This window comes from Rattus rattus, chromosome 2 (genome assembly GCF_011064425.1).
Source record: "Rattus rattus isolate New Zealand chromosome 2, Rrattus_CSIRO_v1, whole genome shotgun sequence".
Lineage (NCBI taxonomy): Eukaryota > Metazoa > Chordata > Mammalia > Rodentia > Muridae > Rattus > Rattus rattus.
In genome coordinates this window covers 185,500,209-185,520,259 of record NC_046155.1, presented here as the reverse complement: position 1 = coordinate 185,520,259, position 20,051 = coordinate 185,500,209, and the positions used below count along the sequence as shown (strand labels likewise).

The 20,051-nt window shown below is 34.9% G+C and overlaps 1 protein-coding gene across 1 annotated transcript; it reads right to left on the bottom strand.

Moving 5' to 3' along the window:
* Window positions 1–215: 215 nt before the first annotated feature.
* On the bottom strand, window positions 216–13,527 carry LOC116892788 (vomeronasal type-2 receptor 116-like). Its single transcript, XM_032894661.1, has 6 exons — window positions 13,331–13,527; window positions 11,169–11,460; window positions 10,069–10,869; window positions 8,353–8,580; window positions 3,017–3,140; window positions 216–1,278 (listed from the first exon to the last, which is right to left on the bottom strand). Exons 1-6 carry the CDS (start codon window positions 13,525–13,527, stop codon window positions 359–361), a joined length of 2,562 nt encoding a protein of 853 aa, XP_032750552.1. The 3' UTR covers window positions 216–358.
* Window positions 13,528–20,051: the final 6,524 nt, after the last annotated feature.

The window sequence follows — 20,051 nt, the reverse complement described above, 5'->3', positions numbered from 1 at the left end:
GTATTGAATCAGTTCCTTTATCAGAACAGGGTATGGTTTTTATTGCTGAGACATCAATCCATCTTCTGAAATATTATATCAAACTGTTTTTAAAAGTATTCTTCTCTCCTCTATTTTTATAGAAGAACTCTTCTAACTCTTAGAATGGATCAGGATTCTATTAGCTCTTTCTGGCAAAGAGGACAAATGTAGGACATTGTGGATGATTATAGGAGACAATGTAGACCTCAGTAGATATGATATTGCTCAGCACAATTATAAAAAGAAACAGTAAAATCATTCCAAAAATAAATAGGTATGGTAATGTTATCTGATATTTTGGTGATTATAAACAAACTATATATGTGCGAGTAAGAATTTATAAAATGTGAGTATGGGAAGATGATTTCTCCCTGATCATTTGAAGAGAATTTTTATCTGGTCTAAACAGTATTATGTAACATTTGGGAACAAAGATGCAAACCAGCATCGCTGAACTGGAAGCCAAAATGGAAAAGATCTCAACAGCCACCATGACCTTGCCTTTGGTGCTATGGTAAACAGGAAGGAAAGTGACCCAGACACTGCAGACCACCAGCATGCTAAATGTTATAGACTTGGCTTCATTGAAGGTACTAGGCAGGTTTCTGGAAAGGAAAGCCAATGTAAAGCTCACAAAGGCCAGGCAGGCCAGGTATCCCAGGACACAGTAAAAAGCAGTGACTGAACCCTTGTTGCAAACAATGATGATGTGATCATGCTCTGATTGAGCATCAATGTCCACAAAAGGAGGAGAGACTCCTAACCAGAATGCACAGGCAATAACTTCGATGAGAGTGCAGATGGGAATGATGTAGTTAGGTACTCGTGAAACAAGAAAATATTTCATCATTCTTTGAGGGGCTGTGACTTTGAATGCCAGAATGACAGTAATTGTTTTGGCTAACACTGTGGAAATAGCCACTGTGAATGCAACTCCAAATGTGATTTGTTGCAGGATGCATGTGGCCGAGTTTGGATGGCCAATGAAGAGCAAGGGGCAAAGGAAACAAAAAATGAGTGAGATGAGCAAGATGTAGGTGAGAGTGCTGTTATTGGCCTTAACAATGGGAGTATGGTGGTGCTTCAGAAAGATGCCAAGAACCAGAGCTGTGAATGCAGAGAAGACCAAGGCCATTAAAGAAAGTGACATCCCCAGGGGGTCTTCATAAGTGAGAAAGATAAGAGCTTTGTGAATGCAGTGATTCTGCCCTGTGTTGGCATATTGGTCCTCTGGGCACAGGATACACATCTCCACATCTAATGGAAAAATTAAGGTATTATTAGTGTAGCTTCAGCAATTTTACTATCAGGATCTTTTATTTAAGTATATACAAGAAGTGTTTTAACATGTGAATCTGCTGAAAATACAGTGAAGGTCATTGCTACATAAAATAATTGTTTCCATTGTTAATGCTTCTCATTATAGTAAAAAAAACCACAAATATTTTTGTGTATATTTCTATATTGTTGTGATCATTTATCACGGATCTATATGTTTACATGTAAGTGTGTTTACATGTAAAAGTAATAAATGTTCTCATGAACATAAGAGCATTTGTGTTTATATAGGTAAGGTATGAGACTGAGAATGAGAAGTTTATATGAATATAATATTAATGTTTGTAACTGCAAAAATAAACAAAAATCATTTCTAGTTTTGACCTCTTTTGACAATAGCAACACCACATTCCTGGCTTTTTCATAAAAAGCAGTAACCCTATCACTAAAGGTAAAAAGCTCTGTAATTCCCATCATCGTGTGTGAAATAAGTCTGATTGCCATTGCACTGAATCATTGCATAATTGCAATAAGGGATGATGTGATTCCAAGGTTTGAAGTCTTTTATATAAAGCAATACTTCTACTGACAGTTGTTATCATTAAATTTGTTTCAGGAACTAGGAATTCATCTCGGTTGTGAAGAGAACGTGTTGAGAGTACTTGACTTTGGTTTCCAGCACCAATGTCAGGTGTATCCAAACAGCCTTGCTGAATTATTGTGTACATTTTATTTAATACATATCAGAAAATAACAAGTAGGAGTCGGCTATCTCCTATTATATGGGTCCTGGGGATAAACTAACACCATTATAGTTAGTGGGAAAGGATTTAACTTCTAAGCCATCTTACAGACCATAAAATCCTTTAAGGATTTCCATTTAAATAAGTAGGATAGCACACCAAGGAAGCAAGTAAATGCATGCCAGGAAGTTATATCAAATTCATCCTGACTAGATAGTTATTTGACAAATATGGGCTATGTAAGTGCCAATATCATTTGAAAATTGTGCCTAATTCCTTTTAGAACAAAACAATTTTAATGTATGCTATTGTGGAAAATATTAACTAGGGACTATTTATACTAGTATTTAAGAGAGGACTCCTAATATTTACACATCATGTGCCAACAGTGATTCTCAATTTTCTACATTTCAAATATCACTGAGCATGAGAAAAAAAAGAATGTCTTTTTATTATACAAAATCTCCTATCTCCTACTTAACGGTTTTTCATAATATTACAAATTATTATTTGTCCTTTTCATGAGTCTTAACAGAGGAGTTGGATTTGGTTCCCTCTAGCCACATGCCTAATTCTGTCCTCAATGTGCTTCTGTACTTGATAGTTGCGCATACACTTATGTAAGGGTATATACACCAAAACAATATAAATAAATCATTAAAAGATTCATGATCTACATATATTTTTATAGAGGATAAATCACTAGAATGGGTCCTTTCTAGAACACACTAATACAAGTTTTCTTATCAAAACTGTTTGAAAATATTGTATCTACTATAAATTTTCAATGAGCCAAATATATATGACAAGTTAATTTTAATAAGGACTTTTTAAATTATTATACTCCTATAATTATTAACTTAGGAAACTCATATATATTTTTTAACGTTTCATTTTAAACTATGTCAGCATTCCCATATGGGTGTTAAGATGATAATCAATTTGAGGAACTTATCCCTGCAGGAAATACACACTTGTCTCATTAGAAATTTCATTTTCTGGGCAGGGATTGCAATCAAAACAGCAGGGTGACATTTCCTCCTTCCTGAATTTTCTAAATCCTGGACCACAATCAGCACTGCACACAGAGGTCGGCATCTAAAGAAAAATAGACATATCCTGCTATCAGGACTTTTGATTACCCCTTCAAAAATTATATTATATTACCATGTGATATTAATATGCTTATTTTATATACAAAGTTACCAGTTTCACTTAGTGCATTGTCTGATGACAAACATCAATATATGACATCAGTATATAGAAAAAGAAGGGAAAGTTGAATTGTTTCCCATCAACTTGGATTTCAGAAAGAAGAGTTCACAGCGTCCTGTTTGCAAATAGTGCAGGTACTGCAAGGTGGTTATTCATTTAATTCCTGTATCCTTAACAAAAAGTACAGGATAAAGGCACAAAGGTCCTAATAGAAAATTATTTCCATCAGACTAGCCTGTCATCATACCTGTGAAGCATATTTTAAATTGGTAATTGACGTAGGAACGTGCAGGTTATTGAGAGCAGCATTCCTTGTAGGCAGTGGTACCTTAGAAATCATGCATAACAAGCCAGTATGATGAATTCCATGAGTGACTATGTTTCGGTTGCATTATACAGATCCATGCCTTGTCTTCCCTTGAGTATTACTCCATGAGCCAATTCAACCTTTTCCTCCTCACTTTGCTTATAGTTAGTGTTAGATAAGAACAACATAGAAGCAAATTTCAAGTAAATAACATACAAAAATGGGGAATAACAACTCAAACACCAGATAACCAAAATAACCTCAACTACATTAAGACTGAAAACTAAAACAAACTGAATGGAAAGAGAAAAAGAACTGCATAGGAAGAAGGCCATTGTTTTTGTGATGAGGAGTTGCTGACTTTCTGTATAGTTCACTGAGTGTTTCCTGAAGTGAACAGGCTTTATGCAGACTGAAAATAGGGTGAAAATTGAGGTTGCTTAAAATTAATTGAGGTATTTCTTAAATTAGGGAAATCTTGGCATTACAATGAATCTTGTGCTGGGTGTCCATATGCTGCACTGGAATTTTGCTGATTTCTCCATGCTGAATTTGCATCCTCTCTTTTATGTAAGTTTGATGTGGCCATCACTGAGTCTATTATTTACATTCTCTTGTCATGTTCTCCAGAAGCACTACTCTTCTTGTTGTTTTCTTGTTGTTGTTATTGTTGTTGTTGTTGTTGTTGTTGTTGTTGAAACAGGGTCTCACTGTGTAGTATTAGTAGATCTCAACTTCCTATAGATCTGGGCAGAGTGCTTTTTTTTCTATTTCTGTATTTAATTTTTTCTTACTTGTTTTCACCATTAATAAGGTTTTAAAAGACTATTTTGTGATTAGCTGAGGTGCTCAGCTCTTTATCTGTATGGTGCTCGTTTCACCAGTAGCATCCATTTCCAGCCCTGTTTTAATTAGATTAAATAGGAAAGTCAGATCAGCCTTGAGTGGAGAGAAATTATCCTGATTTTGAATCGCAGCATGGAGATTATAACGAATGACATGCCAATACTACAAAAATTTTGATCTAATTTCTAGTTTGAATAGAAATTCTTTTGATTCTCCTATTGATTTACCGTAATGCCATCAATATGTTTCCTGAAGAAAACTTTATTATGGCAAACTTATATTTTTAGACTGTCAGTTTTTGTTTGTTTCATTTTTTGAAATTTGATTGCATCTTGGACTTTTAAGAGAGATTTTCTGCATATTTTTGTGTAATGTAACACTATCCACATCTTATTTTGTGATGTATTACATTTAAAGTATACTTTAAAGCCAAACCTCGTGGCATAAAAGCAAATTTGTCCCACCTGAAGTTTAAGCTTATATTATAAATACAGGATGGAAACAATGAGGAGGGGATGCAAACCTAATGATTCATGTCGATTTCATCCAAAATCACTTACTTATTAATAAAAAATTATGCATAAATTATAATTTACTTTTATTTAAATATTTAATTTTTCTAATACTTATTTTTCCATCAAGTATTCAAGTAGTATTTATATGTAATTTTTGACTCTTTGGGTTCACCTTATTTTTAAATATGATGGAATTCTTTTTGATGTCTTTCAGTGATCCTAATTAGCACTAGCGAAATATTGTAATTGTGTTCTCTTGAAATTTCTTTCTATTCTTTTCATAAAGGATAACACATAGATTGGCAGTTGTGTTTCTAAATGTTTTAAATACATCTTTTCAATTGGTCTCCTTTAAGAATATGCATGGTGTGTTACAATACAAGTAAAAAGAATTGCATAAGGTGGGACACATGTATCTCCTGAGAAGGAATATAGAAGAGACACATAGGAATGGGTTTGGGGAATGAATTGAATTGCAGGAATGAGAACAAAAGGACAAAGAAACAGATGATCAAAGGGAGAGAGTACTAAGATTGGTATTCTGACAAGCCAGATTTGTAGGTTAATGGAACCTCCCAAAAATCTATGAGGTAGACCCTGTTAGGTCTCTGAGCAAAGCAGGATGTGGAGCCTGTGATGGCAATCTCCAATAACTAGGCAAGATTTCCACTGTTGGGATTCAGACAACACCCCATCCACAAAACCTTCAACCTACAATTTACCCTGCATAAAGATGGAGGGTGAAAAAAACTAGCAGAAGTTTGGGGGATAGTTAATCAATGACTCGGCCAGCTTGAGAACCTTGCCATGAGAGAAAGGCCACCACTGATGCTGGTAATAATATTTTGTTACATCTGCAGGCAAGAGCCTAGCATAACCATCTTCAGAGAGAATTTACCCAGCAATTGATGGAAATAGATTGAGAGAATTACCGAAACAATGGGCAAATTTTGAGGAATCCTGGATAAGAGAGAAAAGAAGGATTGTATAAAACCAGAGTGATCAAGAAACAAGAAAACCCATGTAACCAATTTACCTTAAAAAGCTAAGGGTTCACAGAGATTGAACTGACTTATTGCAAATGATGCATGGGACTAACACAGGTCTTCTGATATATATACAACATTTGTGAAACTCTGAAGTTACCACGTGGTAGCAGGTTCTTTGCTTGACTCTGTTGTCAGACTTCAGGAAACTTTATTCCATTGGCTGCTCCACTGTCCCTCATTAGGAGAACATGAAATTATGTTTGTTATACAACATGATTTGGCAAACATATTGTTATCTGAGGGGCAGGCCCCTTTTCTTGAACAAGGAAGAAGTATTGGATGGAGGAGAGGATGGAATGAATTAGGAATAGATTAGAGTGTAAACTAGTGTCCAGATGTAAAGTTAATAAGGAATAAATTAATTAACTACTTTCATTGTAAAATGAAAGTGATGCTGAGATTTCACACTGTTATCCAAAGACTGACTCTTCTATGACACAAGGTTCTCTTCCTGTTGCTTTCTCTCCTGTTGCTTCTTATATCCTCCTTTTTGAACAGCAAATTTTAGTCAAATATGTCAAGGACTACTTACTTTGAAAGTTGATTATTTGCCATTTACCTGCTTCTACTTGTCAAATGTCTATATAATTTACTCACTGTTTAGACATAGAGTATTTCCTTCCTGTAGTATCCTAAAGTTTTTAAAAAGTGATCTTTAATCACAAGTTCTTGGTCATTATGATTTTCATTTTTTTTGTTCTTTAATCTTTTGATGTGGTTTGAAGTTCCTTGTGCCTTGTCTTCAACACTTGCCACCTGCCCTCAACTTGAATACTCATTTTGTGAGTCTTTCACTAAAATATTAGTTTGTTTTATTTTGCTTTTCTGTTATATATTTTGCTTGAAATTCTTTCATTATTTTATATTTCTGGAAGTTCTCTGTCACATACACAATCAATGTCCTATTGTAAAATGTGTTCATGCTTTCATTGTATTCTCCCAGATGGGGTTACAGCCCTCTTTCATTTTTTTCATGTTCTTATATTCATTCTTTGATTCTTTGATTAGCATAACGTTGAATATTCTATCCCTTAAGTTCATGACTGTAAACAATGAAATCATATTTCCCTGAGATTTTCATGATTTTATTTATTCATCTCCATATTGGGATTATGATATATGTGAATAGAACACTGGTTGCATTTTTAAAAATCTACAGATTTCTAGTGGATGTGTTTGAAGGCTCAAGTGAGGTTGTTTAGAACACACAGAAGATCACAATACTATCTTCTAAATGGATATGTAGCTCTGGAACTACACTTTTAGTTCTTACATTCATTTCACTTTGAATTACATTCTTAATCACATTGAGAAAAACAGCAATTATAAGTTTCACACTGTCTGAACAACCTGGGAATCACTTCATATCAAGCCTGAAGACACTTACCCAATGTTTTGTTTTTTTTTTTCTGGGGCTGGGGGCATGGTGGAATATGGCACATTAAAACCAAGCATATCTGAATTCACACCTATAAAATCCTATTATGCATATGAAATATACCATTTTCAAATTTCCTCAAAAGGCGAATTTTTATTACTACCAATTTCTCCCCATATTTGAGAAGGAAACTATGCATATCCTTGTTTGGTCGAATGATTTGTGCAAGTGGGGCCAAAATGTTTCCTTTAGTCATCATTAAATCTTCCAAGATAGGAATAAGGACTACAAACATGGATCAGATCTCAACAACAATTGCTACCAGTAAAGAGAACCCAATTTGATTTCCAGTACCCACTGTGTGGCATGAAGATCTTGCAAGTACTCTGAGATTCAAATAACTCTTCACTCATCCATATATACCATACATGATGGTGTTACATGCATCTATATAATACATGCAGAACAAATTCCATACCCATATTTTTAAAACTGAAAAAAACAAAATGTAGTTCATAAAGTATCTAAAAGTGTCATAAAAATGTTACTGTATGGTTAGCTAGAGATGTTGGAAATTTAGGACTAGTTGATCAATGGGCTTAAAATTACACATTAAAACACAATGTTGAATTTACTCTATCCTTACAATGAGCAAGAGTCTTTAAACATCTTTTGATGAGGTTCATCATAAGAATAAGAATAGTACTAATAGAATATTGCTAACTTTACAGGAAATAATATAAAACTGTTTTCAAAATAGTTTAAGTTAATGTTGAAGGAAAGAAACAAGTTCTGATCTGATACAAATACATTACATGCACTATAGAAATCCTAAATAAACTGTTAAACACTCATCTGAAAAAGAATGAAAATAAGAAACATAGTTTATGAGGTTAGAAATTGGTCTCTCACATGAACTTCATTTTATCACATTCAAGGAATGTTGATGCACACATTGACAGTGTAATTTAAATGACTCCAAAGTTAGGCCAAACCCCACCTGTGTACTTCCTCTGCCCACTTTATCGTATTCTCCAGATAAATGTAACTGTTGACCATTTATAAAATAGGGACTAAATAGTCCTATTTTCACTTTAAATTCAAGTCCCTGTGGAAAATTCCAAGTGTAGAAAATGTCATACATTCCTTGCCGTTTGTCTCTTTGATTCATATTTATTCTGTCTCCAACAGGATTAGTGAAGTGGATCTTTCTCAAAGAGGAACCCAGCTGAAAGACAGGCAACATACTACAGAGTATATGTTCTTGCTTAAGGTAAGAAAATGTATCCTTATACCATCTTAAAGGCAACTATGTTGACAGTATGCAGGTGAAAAATATCTCAGTGAAAGCAAAGAGATAAATAAAGTAATGTTTCTGTTATTTTAGTTTTCTAAGAAGAAATTACCACACAACCACAAACATGCATGTGACCAAACATATATTTGCAATATGAAAACACAGCTACATGAAAAAGGGAGAGACTCGCATCTGTATAGAGATGCACACATAGCCAGAGCATACAGTTATTTACACAAATATACACATACATGCCCAAATACACATGAATATACAGATACACACTGAAACAGAATATGCATTAAAATAGTCAAACAGATGCAAAAACACACAAAACAAATAAATACCCAGGTGAACACACATAAAAACACATGGAAACACATGTTCAGAAGAATATACATAGGTAGACATACACATATACTGACACCCACACAGAGTCTGGCATTGTCACACAGACAAATGTATGCTCTCATACAAGAACACACTGGCAAAGCAAAAGCCTTATACATAACTGAAAGAACATTCAAAAAAACCACACTAAACATACAGACACATGAAGAAACATGCATGATAAATAAACACAGGAATATATTCTTATACAAAATAAAAAATAGTGAACACAATGGAAAAACAGACAATTACATGTTAATGACCATAAACCAACATATATAGGCAAATACACAAAGAACATAGATAGATAGATAGATAGATAGATAGATAGATAGATAGATAGATAGATAGATAGATAGATAGATAGATAGGTGCATGGATGGATGGATGGATGGATGGATGGATGGATGGATGGATGGATGGATGGATGCCCATATCAATATTTAGACAGATAGACCGACTGGTAGACAGATAGATATACACATAATATAAAGGAAGAGATTGACATAAATATAGATATACATACATATATACCATGAGAAATATACGTGCACACACATGAGCACACAGGAATGGAGTAAATTGAATCTTTGCATTATTCTCTGTGTAAATACTCTCAGAGCACCAAGTGATAACTCTCACCTACATTGGGAACAGCATAAATTGAGATCTCTAGTTAAAACAATATCCTACAGTGATTACTACATATGTAACAATTAATGAACAAAGATCCATTATTGAGTGGGTTCATCAGGAAGGACTGGATATGTTTTTAGTATTAAACCCTATGTGACAACAATCAGGTAATCAATAACATATCACAATGCTACAGTGACACATTATGCCATCTACTACCTTCTTTTTACATTAGAGGTATATACCAACATCTAGATTTATATGATCAGTAGGAAAAATATTCATGAATCTCTCTATGTTGGAAAATATTTCCTAGCACACTTGGTTTGGGCATAGAAAAAACTATTAAAGACATTGATAACAGGAAATATTAAATAATGTAAGAAGCACTACCTTATTGCAGACATAATTCTGTACTTTCCCTTTGGCAATGTGTGGATTATGAATGATTTGCAAAGTCATCTCATGATATACATGGGCAAGAGAATACACAGCATTGTATATGTCATAACTTCCTTCGGTAAAGGTCATTTCAAAAGTATGCGCCATTAGCCATTCCAGTGAGTGATTAGATGAACAGTTCTTCAGTGCCTTACATTTAGATGCTGAGACTTCACAGTTAAAGTACATCCATTCCAGCTTTGCTAGATTTTCATCTGAGGATGTGACAGGGTTCAATGTCTGGACAAAATTTTTAAAACCAGATATCTCACCATGGTGGTGTCCAAAAGCAAATAAACCATATAAATTGTCTTTTTTACTAGGAGTGACATCCCACCGTGTGGTGGTGATCCATAATTTCTGTAAACCTAGAGATTCCCACATTCTAAAACTCACAGCTAAAGTACTGCCTGTGTCACCATAAATGATAACAACATTTGTAGATGATGTCACGATTTGGTTGTAATACACTTCAGCTCTTGACATGTATAAATCCATATCGACTGGGATCATGCTGACAAAAGCAAAGCAGACTGTATTACTTTCCATCTCTCTTTTCAAATATGAGAGAAATTGGATACTTTGATCATTGTCTGAGATGGCCAACCCTATCCAGTTCCAACTGAAATGTATTATAAAAGACACCAGGGCAAGGGCTACAGATGTATCATCAGAGGACATCTGATATAGATAGGGAAAGTTTTCATGATCATGCAGGGCAGGATGGAAAGGTCCATAAGTCAGATGAAAGAACTAGAACACAGGAAGCAGCATGAGATACAATGTATTCCTAAGAACTTACAAACACATTTTTCAGGAGATTTATAGAAATCCCAGATAGCTATTTTTTCTTCCCTCATCACTATATCATACAAGAACATATGAAAGCTCCATCAAGCCTCGAAAGAGTAACTATGAACTACATAGATTGACTCAGTCCTAGTAAGATTATGAGGGGTCCAAGTGATACCCGATTTCATGAATTTCCACCCTGTCCCTAATACACAAGTACCCACACAGACACACACAGACACACACAGACACACACTTACCTGCTGATATATGAAGTAGCTTAAGGTTGTATAAAGTAACAGAGTTGTTGCCCAGTTTCCTCCTGTAAGTGCCACTACACACAGGAGGTTATCCTCACAGGAATAATTAGGGAAAATTTTATAGTTTTTTAAACTATCATAAATGAGATTTTTAAATTCGGATTTCCAGTTACAACTTGGTGTTGAAATGTCCATTGTTAGAGAAATATTTGGCAAAAGATCCGGGTTCCTGTTGATTTCATTTATGGAAAAAGCCAAGACAAGAGCATCCTTGTGGTTTTCAGTGAGTGTTCTGTAAAAAGTTACAGTGTTTATAAAGACAGCAATTTACAAATATCATTTTCAGTCCATAAAAGGACAATCCTGAACTCGATGGTATTGCCCTCACCCCCCTAACAGTTGAAATGAGCTGTGTAATGAGGTTGAGATGACAAAAGGAGCCGGAAGCTCATAAAACCTTGATATGTTCATGATAGGTCATGTCCAGTAAATGAGATGTACTATTATCATGTTCTCACTGAGAGAGTTTTTAGTCTCTTGTTTTTGATTATTTGTTAAGAATGTAAATAAATCGTCTAATACCTGATCAAACAATAAAAGTGGTCACATATTCATTTGAAATCAGTGAGAAATAAGTAAAAATACATTGGATATGTTTGTGCCATTGAGTTTATGGTATTTTTGTGTAAAAGTGAGGGTATTGGCTAAAGCAGTAATGTCTTCTGTGGCAAAAATTGTCTCATGTCATTAAAATTCATTTTCATTAGGGGCAATATATTTATCATAACCCCACATATCATCCTTATCTTAGATGTTCTTTCTAAAATCCAGTTGCAATGGAATAATTCTGCTTTGTGTTTATGTTTAGGAAAAGAATAATATCTCATATCTTTTCAGAATATTTCAAAACATCTGACTGTTGAATATGAAACACATTACTTCATTATTAATTTTCACTAGGAGTTAAATATCTGTATTCCAGTTAGAAATTTTACACCTGTCATGTCCTTTTTGCAAAAACAATTCTTTTTAGAATATTCTTTTTGGATACACAAAAAAGATGTCTTTAAAAATTTCACTAACAGATGACAAAAATTTGAGACTTGTATAAATCAAATACTAAATCCTGTACATTAAACATTAAGAAACATAAAGTATTTGAGTGATCATAGTGTCTTTGTGGTCTAAAGCACTGTGTCTGAAAAAGATGCTCATAATAATATCAAAATACTCAGAGTGTCCACACTGGTAAAATATGCAAGTATATTTCTAAGAGTACTGAAAGAGAGACATAAAGTGCTAAATATTGAAAGTGTCAGGCTAAATAACAGAGAGGTAAAAAGGGAAGTCATATGCACCTTAAATAACGGCAAAGATGAGCTAGTAGGTAACTCCTCTATCCTTATTCTCTAATATTGCCAACAATCATATGCCACAGTTATTACCCAGTATACTAACAAGGGAAGTAACTAGCCACTGCTATTAGTGATAATATCACTTTTTAAAAAATGCAAACATTTTTATAATCAGTACATTCCTTCTTTATTCTAAAGAGAGAGGGAAGAACTGGAATTTATGAGACCTGAAAGCCAGTGAACTTATATAGACCATACTATGAAGTTCACAGCACTCTTACATCAATTCTTGATGCAGCTTCAGTACGTAAATGGGGACACATGGAGAAAATTTAAGAAAGTAACTGAGTATCTATATGAAAGCTCTGCACAGCTAGGTGTGTCTCCAACATTGGTGGCCCCAGAACAAACACTAGAAGTTGCCCACCGATGGAAGGAACATCAGTTGAATCTGGGCATTTGCATAAAACACATAAAATAAAATCATAAAATTTATCTTTCAATGAGATACTATTGTGCTACTGTGCTATGGAAACTGTCTAGGAGACGGATATGTATGCTTGATAATAGCTGAAAGTTGTTTTCTTACTCAGCTTAAATTCTGGTAAGTGGGAGGCAGGCTGAAAAAAAACTGTCAATTTAAAGGGGTAATAAAGCATTAAGTCTGTAATAGAATTTAGAGTTCTTTCTTATTTTGCAGATTAATAACAGAGTCAAGAGACCCTTAGGATGACTTTGCTCCTCAAACTCAATAGACTCAGGAAATATTCATGATCACATCTACATGTAAAATATAACAGCACTTACTGTGTATTCAAAAGAGGCTTGAAATCCTCTTTCTCCACAGGCCCTTTTGTTGGTAGAATCAAGAAGATACAGCCTGTTTCTCGGTTTCCATCCTTGTCTCTATTCTGCTTTATTCTCCAAGAGCAGGTGGGATAAATAAAGCCAGACACATGAAGTGGAATGTTCAAGAGCAAGAAGAATAAAATCAAAGTGAACATAGTTTTCATTCCCTGAGCCTGGGCAGAATGGTTTGTGAAGTGCCACACAGATTAGCAAATCAAACAGACACCCATATATCCCCATGTACTATTATCACTGTGGCCAAGGGAGATGCTACCTCTGCATTTCTGTTTCCTTTTTTAGAGCTGTTTCCTCACCCCTGGAGGAATCTTTGATACTATCTCCTGGGGATGTTCATCTGATGTCCACTGTTCATGTGATAAACTTAGTTGATAAATATAGATGAGGGAATTTTAGCTACATGAATTACATCACACATGTTTGTCCCAGGAAATTTAAGTCCCTGGAAAGATTCGACTTTGTGAAATTTGGTCTCAGGATTGCCTCAAATTCTGTTTATGTGAACACTTGAAATAATTATCAGTGGATTTTTGTAGTTGATCCACTTTCAGGAAGGACTCATAGAGTCTGAGGTCATGGTTACACACTGAACATTGTGTCACAAATCCCATGTCAGGGAAAAGCAGCCTCAGGTTTAGAGCATTGTGATCCATTGAGAATATATTATGGGCAACGTACAGCATTGCCACATACAGACTATCTAAACAAAAACTGTGCTTACATTGTCTTGGGAATTAAAACATCATGGCAAATCCAGAAATGTCCTGAATAATAGTAGATGTTGCTTTTAAAATATTTAAGAATATCCATAGAGACTGTTAAACTTTTGTGCCTCATTTCAAATACTACATAAGACCGAGCACTCTTGTTTCCCCATTATTTTTAAAGAAAAACTAAGCTTAATATTTGAGTTCTAAAACATGATTTCCCATTTGACCCTCAGTTCTCACAGATGAATACCTCATTTTGACAAGTTTCTTCTACTTTATCATTTATTTTCTCCATTGATTTTGCTAATTTTACATTCCAGTAGTCACCATGAAGAAGTCTTACAATTAGTATTTTAGAAGCACATAGTAAATGGCAAGTAAACTTTGTTTAATGAGTAAACTCTTCTTATACAGTTTTCATAGCCAAGTGGGAGAGTATACTGATAGTTGTGGTCTGATGCATGTTTCTGGATATGGGCTGCAGAGAAAGCAGCCCAAATTTAAGCAATTCTTTCTTGTATGTTGTGACATGTATTATTTAGCATTTATAATGAGGCAGGGTTTGTTTCCTTTCTAGATTTTGTTGTACATTTAAATAACAACATTTTATGTGTGCATGAACCTGAACCTGTGTCCTAGGTAGCAAATGTACAGACAGAGAAAAATGAGATGATGGAGAGTTTATCGTAGGAAGGAAAAGCACATTCACCTTTGATGAGCACAAATAAAATTGCTGTGAGTCCAGATTCAGCATTGTATTCAGTTTCATCTGTGTGAAATGGTTATTTTTTATATTAATACATTTTATTATGACACATTCACATGTATGTTTAATGTACTTTGCCAGTTTTTTCCCATTTGAAACCCACATCTATTGCTCGTCTTACTACTCATTTCATTCCTCATTTCAAAAAGCCATTCTCTTACCTTATGACCTTTTTGTTTTGATTATGAGACAAGTGTTATACTTTCTTGTGTATTTTTCCAAACTGGCTTCACATGGCACCCCATCCCCAATGGGTTACCCACTTGCTTCATGTAAAAATGTGTGAATATACACACACATATGTACGTGTATACATTTATTAACCTTTATATATGAAATCTTCCTTGCCTCTCAAGGATAAAGCTTACATGATCAAGGAAGTTGATATTTTTATTTATTCTTGGGTTCACTTTGCAATATTTTTTTGAGTATATTTGTACCAAGGCTGATAAGAGAAGTCAATCTATAAATCTCCATTTTGGTTAGTTCTTTTTATATCTTGAATATCATGGTGACTGTAGCCTCATAATCTGAACTGGGCAATGTTTCTTCAGTTTCTATTATTTGGGACAATATGGGAATAATAGCATTATAATTTTGAAAGACTATAAGAATTCTGTCAAAAATTTATTTGTTTTCAGATTTTGGGGAGGTGCAGCAGTTGGGAGAATTTTACTGAGTTTTTCTATTTCACTATTAGAGTTCTGTAAACTGTTATGCTGACATTCTTCGATTCTAGAAAGTGGTATGTGGTGAAAATATCCATATCTTCCAGATTTCAAACTTCTGGTGTGCTGTTAAGTAAGTATTGTGAAATCATTCTTTCTTCTTCCTTTCTTTTTTTATTCTTTTTTTTTATGAAGAGGTCTTTCTTTCTGCAGCCTTGGATTTTCCGGAACTAGTTATGTGGATTAGTTTAACCTCTGCTCGATCTGCCTCCCACATACTGAATTTAAAGGCTTGTGCCACAATCACCCAGTTGAACTTGCTTCTTTCAATGGATACCATTATGCCCACTGAGTGTGTTATGCTGTGTAATAATTTTCACTTAATTCTCAAAGTATTTTTATTTCTGTCTTGAACTTTTTTTATTTGGTAGAGAATTATTCTTTTTCCATGTGTTTGTATTTTTTGCTGTTAGTATTGTTGTTTACATACAGTTTGTACTGAATTATTACTAACAGGATGCAGTGAGTTTTTGTTTTTTTTGCTTTTCAGTTTCCTTGCATGTGTTGTAACTTGCTTTATGTTTGAGTACTTGGTCAATTATGGAGAATTTTTATGAGAATTTGATAATAATGTTTACTATGTATGATTTTAGGAAAAATATCATAAATACATGTTAGGCCCATTTGGTTTACAAAGATTGGTAACTCCAGTATTTCTTTGTTTAGTTTCTGTCTAGATAATCTGAGTATTAGTGAAAGTTGAGTGTAGTGATAGCTAACCTGTTCTGCTTCTGGTGAGTTGCACTTGCACATCTGCCCAAGGGCAACCTGGATTCTTGAATGAAAGACACACACACACACACACACACACACACACACACACACACACACACACACACACACACCAGTTAATTTTATATGCCTTTGCTTGTTGGGAACTTCTAATCTGTCCCACAGCTAGCAAAACTCCCCTCTGGCATCCCAGATTTAACACACTTTGAAATCTATATTTCATCTCATTTAGAACCACTTACCCGAATTCTTACATGTCTGGTCCATCTTATACCCCACTCGTGGTGATTCTGCTTCTATGCCTTGCTTCTCTTTTCAAGCCCAGGAATCCTCAAATGCCCGTCTGTCTGTACTGCCCAGCCATTGGCTGTTGACATCTTATTTACCAATGAAAGGCAACTGGGGCAGGATTCTTGGTGTCTTAAGTGCAGACACTATTGTAAGCACTGTTGGTGACCAAAATTAACATTATAATGCCAGCATCATTAAACCAAACCGACTTCAACTGAGTATTAAAGTCCAAAATAATAGTGTGAGAGTATATGTGAAACTGTAGAAGTATTTTTTGCAAACTTTGTGCCCGACTTCAGAGGACACAGTTGAAAAGGACACATTGTCATACTAGGTTTTTATCCTTTGAAAAGTGTGAAGTATTCTTCCCTATATTTTCAGGTTAGGTCTGGTTTGCAATCTACACTGTTACATATTGGTGTGAATGTACAAATTTTCTTCCTAGGTTCATTTGCTTAGAAAACCTTTTTACAACACATTATCCTGAGGTAATGTGAATTTCTAACAGTGAGGTATGTCCATTGGATGCTTGACAGGATGGATTCTATTTTCATATCCATGATGTCAGTCTGTGTCTTTTTATTATAGAGAAATTAAAACCATTGATATTGAGAGATATTAATGACCAATCATTGTTGATTTCTATTATTTTGTTTTGTTAATTTTGTTCTTGCTGGAATTTTTTTTGTGTGGTAGGAAATTTTCTACCATCTGGATAGGTGTGGCTTCTTGCAGAATTTTAGCAGATCCTTTGTATCTGGCAAGAATCCATAGTATTTCACCTAAGCTTTGAAGTAGCCTGTTTTACATTTTATATACATTTTAAAATTATTATTGGATATATTTTATTTACATTTCAAATGTTATTCCTTTTCCCAGTATCCTGTCCATAAGCCCTATATCCTTCCCTTCCCCCACTTTATAAGAGTGTTTCTCTCTCCATTCACCCCAACATTCCCCAACACTGGGGTCCAAACTTGGCAAGACCAAAGGGTTTCACCTTCCTTTGGTGCCCAACAAGGAAATACTCTGTTACATATGCAGCTGGAGCAATGGGTCATTCCATGTATAGTCTTTGGGTAGTGGTTTATCCCCTGGGAGCTCTGGTTGGTTGGCATTGTTGTACTTATGGAGTTTCAAGTCCCTTCAACTCTTTCAATCCTTTTCTCTAATTTCTCCAACAGGAGTTCTGTTTTCATTTCAATGTTTTGTTTGCTAGCATAAGCCTCTATATTTGACATGATCTGCATGTGTCTCTCAGGAAAAGCCTATACACAGATCCTGTCAACATACACTTCTTAGCATCATATCTAGTTTTGGTGACTGTATATAGACCACATGAGTGCAGGCTCTGAATGACTATTCCTTCCATCTCTGCTTTAAATTTAGCCTCCATATCACCTACTATGAACATTTCTTTTCACCATTTTAAGAAATAGTAAAACATCTGCACTTTGATCATCCTTCTTCTTGAGTTTTATGTAATCTGTGGTATCTTGGGTAATTAGACATTTTCTGTTAATATCCACTTATCAGTTAGTACATTCCATGTGTGTTTTCCTGTGATTGGGTTACCTCACCAGGATGATATTTTCCAGTTCCAACTATTTGCCTATGAATTTCCTAAAGTCATTGTTTTTTTGATAGCTGAGTATTACTTCATTGTGTAGATGTACCACATTTTCTGTATCTATTCCTCTGTTGAAGGGAATCTTGGATCTTTCCAACTTCTGGCTATTATATATGAGGCTGCTATGACCAAAGTGGAGTAAGTGTCTTTGTTGTATGTTGAGCATCTTTCGGTATTCAACCAAGAGTGGTATAGTAGGTTTCTCAGGTTCAAATTTCAGAGAAAACTCCAGAATGATTTCCAGAGTAGTTGTACGAGATTGCAATCCCACCAACAATGGAGGAGTGTTCGTCTTTATCCACATCCTTGCCAGCATCTGTTATCACCTAGATTTTTGATCATAGCCATGGTGACTGGAATAAAGTGGAATCTCAGGGTTGTTTTGATGTGCATTTCCATGACGATTAAGGATGTTGAGCATTTCTTTAGGTACTTATCAGCCATTTGATATTGCTCAGCTGAGAATTCTTTTTGTTTAGTTTTGTACCTAATCCTTAATAGGGTTATTTGGCTCTCTGGAGATTTACTTCTTGAGTCATTTGTATATTTTGAATATTAGCCCTCTATCAGATGTAGGATAGGTAAAAATCTTTGCCCAGTTTGTTGGTTACCTTTTTGTCATAATGACAATGTCCTTTGCCTTACATAAGCTTTGCAGCTGTATGAGGTAGCATTTGTCAATTCTTGATCTTAGAACATAAGCCATTGGTATTTTGATCAGGAAAATTTCCCCAGTTCCCATGTAATCAACACTCTTTCCCATTTTTTTTCTTTTACTTTAAGTGTATCTTATTTGATGTTGTGGTTCATGATCCACTTGGACTTGAGTTTCATAGAGGATGATAATGCATTGCTTTGCATTCTTCTACATGCTGACTTCCAGTCTCTTGAAAATGCTGTTTTCCCCATTGGATGTTTCAGCTCCTTTGTCAAAGATCAAGTTACCATAGACGTGGGGGTTAATTTTTGTGACTTCAGTTCTATCCACTGAACCATTTGCCTGTCTCTGTAACAACACCATGCAGAGACATTTTATCACTATTGCTTTGTAATACTGCTTAAGGTCAGGGATTGTGATTCTCCCAGAAACTCTCTTGTATAGTTTTGGCTATCCTAGTTTTTTGTTATTCCAAACAACTTCGCAAATTGCTCTTTCTAACTCAGGGAAGAATTGAGCAGGAAATTTGATGGGGACTGCATTGAATCTGTAGATTGATTTTGGGAAAATGGCCATTTTTTTTTCCTGTATTAATCCTGAAAATCCATGAGCGTGGATGGTCTTCCCATCTTCTGAGATCTTCTTCAATTTCTTTCTTCAGAGACTTGAAGTTCTTGTCATACACATGTTTCACTTGCTTGGTTAAAATCACACCAAGGTATTTTACATTATTTGGAACTATTGTGAAGGGTCAGAATTTCTTTTCCAGCCTGTTTATCCTTTGAATAGAGGAAGCCTTCTGATTTGTTTGAATTAATTATATACCCAGGCTCCTTGCTGAAGTTCTTTGTCAGGTTCTCTAGTGGAACTTTTGGGGTCACTTAAGTATACTATCATATCATCTGCAAAGAGTTATATTTGGACCTCTTCTTTCCAAATTATATCCTTTTGAGGTCCTTCATTTCTCAGATTGATTTGGCTAGGACTTTGAGTACCACATTGAATAAGTAGAGAGAGTGGGCAGCCCTGTCTAGTCCTTGATTTTAGTGGGATTGCTTCATGTTTCTATCCATTTAGTTTCATGTTGGCTACTGGTTTGCTGTTTATTGCTTTTACTCTGTTTAGGTATGGGCCTTGAATTCGTAT